This window comes from Piliocolobus tephrosceles, chromosome 5, assembly GCF_002776525.5.
Source record: "Piliocolobus tephrosceles isolate RC106 chromosome 5, ASM277652v3, whole genome shotgun sequence".
NCBI lineage: Eukaryota > Metazoa > Chordata > Mammalia > Primates > Cercopithecidae > Piliocolobus > Piliocolobus tephrosceles.
This window is the reverse complement of record NC_045438.1, coordinates 137,268,014-137,276,622: the sequence shown is the minus strand read 5'-3', so window position 1 is coordinate 137,276,622 and position 8,609 is coordinate 137,268,014. Positions and strand designations below refer to the sequence as shown.

Below are 8,609 nucleotides of genomic sequence, written 5' to 3'. Positions count from 1 at the left end.
AGAGTTTTTATGGTATTAGGTCTAACATTTAAGTCTCTAATCCATCTTGAATTAATTTTTGTATAAGGGGTAAGGAAAGGATCCAGTTTCAGCTTTCTACTTATGGCTAGCCAATTTTCCCAGCACCATTTATTAAATAGGGAATCCTTTCCCCATTTCTTGTTTTTTATCAGGTTTATCAAAGATCAGATGGCTGTAGATATGTGGTATTATTTCTGAGGGCTCTGTTCTGTTCCATTGGTTTATATCTCTGTTTTGGTACCAGTACCATGCTGTTTTGGTTACTGTAGCCTTGTAGTATAGTTTGAAGTCAGGTAGCGTGATGCCTCCAGCTTTGTTCTTTTGACTTAAGATTGTCTTGGAGATGCGGGCTCTTTTTTGGTTCCATATGAACTTTAAAGCAGTGTTTTGCAATTCTGTGAAGAAACTCATTGGTAGCTTGATGGGGATGGCATTGAATCTATAAATTACCTTGGGCAGTATGGTCATTTTCACGATATTGATTCTTCCTATCCATGAGCATGGTATGTTCTTTCATTTGTTTGTGTCCTGTTTTATTTCACTGAGCAGTGGTTTGTAGTTCTCCTTGAAGAGGTCCTTTACATCCCTTGTAAGTTGGATTCCTAGGTATTTTATTCTCTTTGAAGCAATTGTGAATGGAAGTTCATTCCTGATTTGGCTCTCTGTTTGTCTGTTACTGGTGTATAAGAATGCTTGTGATTTTTGCACATTGATTTTGTATCGTGAGATTTTGCTGAAGTTGCTTATCAGCTTAAGGAGATTTTGGGCTGAGACAATGGGGTTTTCTAAATATACAATCATGTCATCTGCAAACAGGGACAATTTAACTTCTTCTTTTCCTAACTGAATACCTTTGATTTCTTTCTCTTGCCTGATTGCCCTGGCCAGAACTTCCAACACTATGTTGAGTAGGAGTGGTGAGAGAGGGCATCCCTGTCTTGTGCCGGTTTTCAAAGGGAATTTTTCCAGTTTTTGCCCGTTCAGTATGATATTGACTGTGGGTTTGTCATAAATAGTTCTTATGATTTTGAGGTACGTTCCATCAATACTGAATTTATTGGGAGTTTTTAGCATGAAGGGCTGTTGAATTTTGTCAAAGGCCTTTTCTGCATCTATTGAGATAATCATGTGGTTTTTGTCTTTGGTTCTGTTTATATGCTGGATTACGTTTATTGATTTGCGTATGTTGAACCAGCCTTGCATCCCAGGGATGAAGCCCGCTTGATCATGGTGGATAAGCTTTTTGATGTGCTGCTGAATCCAGTTTGCCAGTATTTTATTGAGGATTTTTTGCATCGATGCTCATCAGGGATATTGGTCTAAAATTCTCTTTTTTTGTTGTGTCTCTGCCAGGCTTTGGTATCAGGATGTTGCTGGCCCCATAAAATGAGTTAGGGAGGATTCCCTCTTTTTCTATTGATTGGAATAGTTTCAGAAGGAATGGTACCAGCTCCTCCTTGTACCTCTGGTAGAATTCGGCTGTGAATCCATCTGGTCCTGGACTTTTCTTGGTTGGTAGGCTATTAATTATTACCTCAATTTCAGCGCCTGCTGTTGATCTATTCAGGGATTCAGCTTCTTCCTGGTTTAGTCTTGGGAGAGTGCAAGTGTCCAGGAAATTATCCATTTCTTCTAGATTTTCTAGTTTTTTTGCGTCAAGGTGTTTATAGTATTCTCTGATGGTAGTTTGTATTTCTGTGGGGTCGGTGGTGATATCCCTTTTATCATTTTTTATTGCGTCTATTTGATTCTTCTCTCCTTTCTTCTTTATTAGTCTTCCTAGCGGTCTGTCAATTCTGTTGATCTTTTCAAAAAACCAACTCCTGGATTCATTGATTTTTTGGAGGGTTTTTTGTGTCTCTATCTCCTTCAGTTCTGCTCTGATATTAGTTATTTCTTGCCTTCTGCTAGCTTTTGAATGTGTTTGCTCTTGCTTCTCTAGTTCTTTTAATTGTGATGTTAGGGTGTCAATTTTAGATCTTTCCAGCTTTCTCTTGTGGGCATTTAGTGCTATAAATTTCCCTCTATACACTGCTTTAAATGTGTCCCAGAGATTCTGGTATGTTGTATCTTTGTTCTCATTGGTTTCAGAGAACATCTTTATTTCTGCCTTCATTTCGTTGTGTACCCAGTAGTCATTCAGGAGCAGGTTATTCAGTTTCCATGTAGTTGAGCGGTTTTGATTGAGTTTCTTAGTTCTGAGTTCTAGTTTGATTGCACTGTTGTCTGAGAGACAGTTTGTTATAATTTCCATTCTTGTACATTTGCTGAGGAGTGCTTTACTTCCAATTATGTGGTCAATTTTGGAATAAGTGTAATGTGGTGCTGAGAAGAATGTATATTCTGTTGATTTTGGGTGGAGAGTTCTGTCGGTGTCTATTAGGTCTGCTTGCTGCAGAGATGAATTCAATTCCTAGATATCCTTGTTAATTTTCTGTCTCGTTGATCTGTCTAATTTTGACAGTGGGGTGTTGAAGTCTCCCATTATTATTGTATGGGAGTCTAAGTCTCTTTGTAAGTCTCTAAGGACTTGCTTTATGAATCTGGGTGCTCCTGTATTGGGTCCATATATATTTAGGATAGTTAGCTCTTCCTGTTGAATTGATCCCTTTACCATTATGTAATGGCCTTCTTTGTCTCTTTTGATCTTTGATGGTTTAAAGTCTGTTTAATCAGAGACTAGGATTGCAACCCCTGCTTTTTTTTGTTCTCCATTTGCTTGGTAGATCTTTCTCCATCCCTTTATTTTGAGCCTATGTATGTCTCTGCATGTGAGATGGGTCTCCTGAATACAGCAGATTGATGGGTCTTGACTCTTTATCCAATTTGCCAGTCTGTGTCTTTTAATTGGACCATTTAGTCCATTTACATTTAAGGTTAATATTGTTATGTGTGAACTTGATCCTGCCATTATGATATTAACTGGTTATTTTGCTCGTTAGTTGATGCAGTTTCTTCCTAGCCTCGATGGTCTTTACATTTTGGCATGTTTTTGCAGTGGCTGGTACCGGTTGTTCCTTTCCATGTTTAGTGCTTCCTTCAGGGTCTCTTGTAAGGCAGGCCTGGTGGTGACAAAATCTCTAAGCATTTGCTTATCTGTAAAGGATTTTATTTCTCCTTCACTTATGAAACTTAGTTTGGCTGGATATGAAATTCTGGGTTGAAAATTCTTTTCTTTAAGAATGTTGAATATTGGCCCCACTCTCTTCTGGCTTGTAGAGTTTCTGCTGAGAGATCTGCTGTTAGTCTGATGGGCTTCCCTTTGTGGGTAACCCGATCTTTCTCTCTGGCTGCCCTTAACATTTTTTCCTTCATTTCAACTTTGGTGAATCTGACAATTATGTGTCTTGGAGTTGCTCTTCTGGAGGAGTATCTTTGTGGCATTCTCTGTATTTCCTGAATTTGAATGTTGGCCTGCCCTACTAGGTTGGGGAAGTTCTTCTGGATGATACCCTCAAGAGTGTTCTCCAACTTCGTTCCATTTTCCCCCTCACTTTCAGGCACCCCAATCAGACATAGATTTGGTCTTTTTACATAATCCCATACTTCTTGCAGGCTTTGTTAATTTCTTTTTCTTCTTTTTTCTTTAGTTTTCTCTTCTCACTTCATTTCATTCATTTGATCCTCCATCGCTGATACTCTTTCTTCCAGTTGATCGAGTCGGTTACTGAAGCTTGTGCATTTGTCACATATTTCTCGTGTCATAGTTTTCATCTCTGTCCGTTCATTTATGGCCTTCTCTGCATTAATTATTCTGGTTATCAATTCTTCCACTCTTTTTTCAAGATTTTTAGTTTCTTTGCGCTGGGTACGTAATTCCTCCTTTAGCTCTGAGAAGTTTGATGGACTGAAGCCTCCTTCTCTCATCTCGTCAAAGTCATTCTCCGTCCAGCTTTGATCTGTTGCTGGCGATGAGCTGCATTCCTTTGGAGGGGGAGATGCACTCTTATTTTTTGAATTTCCAGCTTTTCTGCCACCTTTGTTTTTGAATTTCTGCTTTTCCCCCATCTTTGTTGTTTTATCTGCCTCTGGTCTTTGGTGATGGTGACGTACTGATGGGGTTTTGGTATGGGTGTTCTTCCTGATTGTTAGTTTTCCTTCTAACAGTCAGGACCCTCAGCTGTAGGTCTGTTGGAGATTGCTTGAGGTCCACTCCAGACCCTGTTTGCCTGGGTGTCAGCAGCAGAGGCTGCTGAAGATACAATACTGCTGAACAGCGAGTGTACCTGTCTGATTCTTGCTTTGGAAGCTTCCTCTCAGGGGTGTACTCCACCGTGTGAGGTGTGGGGTGTCGGTCTGCCCCTAGTGGAGGATGTCTCCCAGTTAGGCTACTCAGGGGTCAGGGACCCACTTGAGCAGGCAGTCTGTCTTTTCTGAGATCTCAACCTCCATGTTGGGAGATCCACTGCTCTCTTCAAAGCTGTCAGACAGAGTCGCTTGCATCTGCAGAGGTTTCTGCTGCTTTTGTTGTTGTTATTGTTGTTGTTGTTTAGCTGTGCCCTGTCCCCAGAGGTGGAGTCTACAGAGACTGGCAGGCCTCCTTGAGCTGCTGTGAGCTCCACCCAGTTCGAGCTTCCGAGCGGCTTTGTTTACCTACTTAAGCCTCAGCAATGGCGGGTGCCCCTCCCCCAGCCTCGCTGCTGCCTTGCGGTTAGATCGCAGGCTGCTGTGCTAGCAATGAGGGAGGCTCCGTGGGCGTGGGACCCTCCTGGCCAGGTGTGGGATATAATCTCCTGGTGTGCCCGTTTGCTTAAAGCGCAGTATTGGGGTGGGAGTTACCCGATTTTCCAGGTGTTGTGTGTTGTGTGTCTCAGTTCCCCTGGCTAGGAAAAGGGATTCCCTTCCCCCTTGCGCTTCCCAGGTGAGGCAATGCCTTGCCCTGCTTCAGCTCTCGCTGGTCAGGCTGCAACAGCTGACCAGCACAGATTGTCCGGCACTCCCCAGTGAGATGAACCCAGTACCTCAGTTGATAATGCAGAATTCACCTGTCTTCTGTTTTGCTTGTGCTGGGAGCTGGAGACTGGAGCTGTTCCTATTTGGCCATCTTGCTCCACCCCCCCCCCCTTTTTTTTTGAAACTGAGTCTCGCTCTATTGACCAGACTGGAGTGCAGTGGTGTGCTCCTGACTCACTGCAACCTCCGCTTCCCGGGAATCAAGCAATTCTCGTACCTCAGCCTCCCGAGCAGCTGGGATTACAGGCATGCACCACCATGCCCAGCTGATTTTTGTATTTTTTAAAATAGAGACGAGGTTTCACCATGTTGGCCAGGCTGGTCTCTAACTCCTGACCTCAAGTGATCCACCCACCTCGGCCTCCCAAAGTGCTGGTGTTACAGGCATGACCCACTGCGTCCTGACAGCAAAGTCTTCTTATATATTCCCTTATGACAAAACAAGAGAAGTGGAATAGTAAAGGGCCATAGACTCAATCAAATGAGGAAATCCTAATGGGAACCAGGAATGAGGAATTGAATACTCTTCACATAAAATATTAATTATTTCAAAACAAAGTTGTTCTGTCAACAGCTGACGTTGAGTCCTTGATCGATCTCTCAGACCCCTGAATACTTGGATTGCACTGTTGATCTTATCGCATTGTTAGGGTAAGTGCTATACAAAGGCACCTTCAGACCCTCCATTGCACATAGGTGGCCCCTGTTAGCCCCTTGCCTGTGTGTGTTCTGGAGGTGCCACTAAACTTGGGGACAGCATCAGGAGACAAACTTGAGAAAACCCCTTTTAATCAGATTAAATTATTAACTAACTTTCAATTTCCTTTAACTTATTGGAGACATCTCTACCTGTAAATAGGTACAGATTACACTCTCTAGTCAACAGCTGTCATTCTGTCATATCCTCAGATACCCAGGGCTGCTGCTCCTTGAAGCGTCCACAGAATCACAGCATTTTCCAGTATTGAAAGACCTGAAAGATCTCAGTGCCTTCATGTCAACTGTGAGACATGAAGTAATTTTCCCAAATCTACAACATTGAGATATGGTGCAATGAGGACCAGATGAAAGGTCTCCTGATTTGCAACCATGTTCCCTCTATCTTCTTTACTCCTAAACACACTCACACACTCACTCCTGCAAATACTTCTGTTGTCAAGTGTGAAATGAATGCTCTTACAAGGCTCCAACTTGTGAACACATCACTGACCAGCACAGAGCTGGCTAAAAATAGCGCCCCAATTAAAGTGTTTTACACGCAACTGCTTCAAATCTTTCAGGTACTAAATTAAAACAATCCTTTAAAGAAGGAAATTCTGTTTCAGAAGGGGACCTTCATACAGCATCTCTGACCAGCGACTGATGATGCTATTGAACTCAGATGCTGATTGGTTCTCCCACACGAGGTTACCCAATCCAGGAGCAAGGAAATCAGTAAGTTTTTCCCTATAATTTGGAATGTGGGAGGAGGGGGGATCATAGTTCTCCCTGAGTGAGACTTGCCTGCTCCTCTGGCCCCTGGTCCTGTCCTGTTCTCCAGCATGGTGTGTCTGAAGCTCCCTGGAGGCTCCTGCATGGCAGCTCTGACAGTGACACTGATGGTGCTGAGCTCCCCACTGGCTTTGGCTGGGGACACCCGACGTAAGTGCACATTGAGGGTGCTGAGCTACTATGGGGTGGGGAAAACAGGGAGTTTTGTTAACATTGTGCTCAGGCTGTGTCCCTTAAGAATTTGTGATGTTTTCTTCAGAGATTGCCCATCTCTATCACGGGATCCCTAATTGTTTCCACCACAAAAGGAACTTGGCTACTTGCCCTCTCCATGAGACTTGTGTTAACTGGCCTCTGTACAGGTCGTTTCTACTCAAATCTCCACCAATAAAATCTTTGCATCACATTTCCTCAGAGTCCTTAGAGGATTTAGAAATAAAGATGCTATGATAAATTCCCCATACAGCACTTCACTTTATTATGTTGACTTATGTCAGACAAAATGAGGTTCTTACTGAAAATGTTGTGGGAGTCAAGGGAATTCAAAGGAACTCTCCTAGAGGATCCTGGGTTATATCCTCCACAGGACCTGTGATGTTGGCCCCTCTTCCTCATATGTGAGGATGGACCCAGTGGCCTCCTTATTATCTCCTTTCTTTTTTATTTTTCTGAACTCCAATGTTTATAAAGCCTGTATGCCTGTAGCGTATGTAGCTTCTCTGACAGAAGTTATACTTAGTGCTCTTTCTTTCTGATGGGGAAAAATCCCTGGAACTGAAGCTGAGATCTTTAGTACTTGGAGTCATCTTGCAGATACAGAGCATTTATGAGTATTCTTTGTTGCCTAAAGAACTTAAGGCATTCTCTGGAAAACTGGCCCAGGTTAGTGTTTATTATGAATCTTTTTCAACCTTTCTAAGCTTCTTTCTCCTACATCTCCAACATGCTCTAACTAGACATGACAGAAGAGATTTAACTAACGTAGTATAAATTATATGAAATTCTATTTTTGTAAGTCAAAAATAATGAAATATCAGAAATTTCCTAAGGTTCAAACTGTATACTCTGAGTGGAGTTACCGAGACAATGTGGACATTGTCCACATCTCATAGGGTTGAAAGTCAATGAGCAAAGTCCTGGGAACTCATTGTCTTACTGGCGTCTTGTACTAAATTTCATGGGTTCTCCCATCATGCCCTCAGCTTTCCTTAATTAGCCATGTGTACTTACTCTTCCTCCAATTTCTCTCTATTTTTGCCCATTTATGTTGTCATCATTTCCAGAAATCTCTAAAGCTTGCACAGATCCATAGCACTATGAGATCCATTGAAAGAGATATTTTTTTTTCTTTTTGAGATAGGGCCTGACTCTGTTACCCAGGCTGTAGCTCAGTGGTGCGATCGAGGCTCACTGCAACCTCTGCCTCCCACACTCAAGCAATCCTCCCTCCTCGGGCTCCAGAGTAGCTGGGAATACAGGCAGGCAACCCGCCCAGCTCATTTTTGTAATTTTGGTAGAGATGAGATTTTGCCATGTTGCCCAAACTGCCGGACTCAAGCAATCCTCCTGCCTTGGCCTCCCAACATGCTAGGATTATAGATGTCAGCCACTGTGCCCAGGCAGAAAGAGATGACTCTCAATAAAAAAATTTCTTTTTTCTTAAATCACTGTTTCTTTAACTGTGAATCCTTCTTCCAACTAGAAGAAGGAGAAAGAAGAAGCTTGCCCGTATTTCTCACCGGGAGGAGAAGGGGTCTAGTGTGACACCAAAATGAAAGAGTGCTGGAGCTTGAGCCCCTTCTTGCTTTCCAGGATTCCCGCAGTGATCAGTTCCCATATCCTGGTTTATTCATGGAAACCACGCTTCTTTTTCTCAGCAGCTACTGTGGCCTGGGATCCATTCTAGGTTCAAATCATTCTATTTGATTAAGATAGAGAGGGTCCCTACTCTCATGGAAGTTACACAAGCGTAGAGGAGACAGACACTAACCCAATAAGCATTTAACAAAGAAGAAAATGTTAGAGAGCCATAGTGCACTGAAGAAAAGACATCAGGTTTGTGGAAAGAGAGAAATGGATTCACCTACTTTAGTTCATATGTTTAGGGAGCTCTACCTGAGAAAGTGACATTCAGCTGAGACAAC

General features: G+C 42.6%; 1 protein-coding gene across 3 annotated transcripts in view; it reads left to right on the top strand.

Moving 5' to 3' along the window:
- Positions 1–6,412: 6,412 nt before the first annotated feature.
- The window catches only part of LOC111533291 (HLA class II histocompatibility antigen, DRB1-4 beta chain), a 65,170-nt gene continuing 62,973 nt past the window's right edge, over positions 6,413–8,609 (top strand). For all 3 annotated transcript variants that reach the window (XM_026451060.1, XM_026451061.1, XM_026451059.1), the window contains exon 1: positions 6,413–6,615. In XM_026451060.1, the coding sequence (XP_026306845.1) occupies positions 6,516–6,615 (100 nt within the window). In that variant the 5' untranslated portion in view covers positions 6,413–6,515. The remainder of the gene's footprint in view (positions 6,616–8,609) is intronic.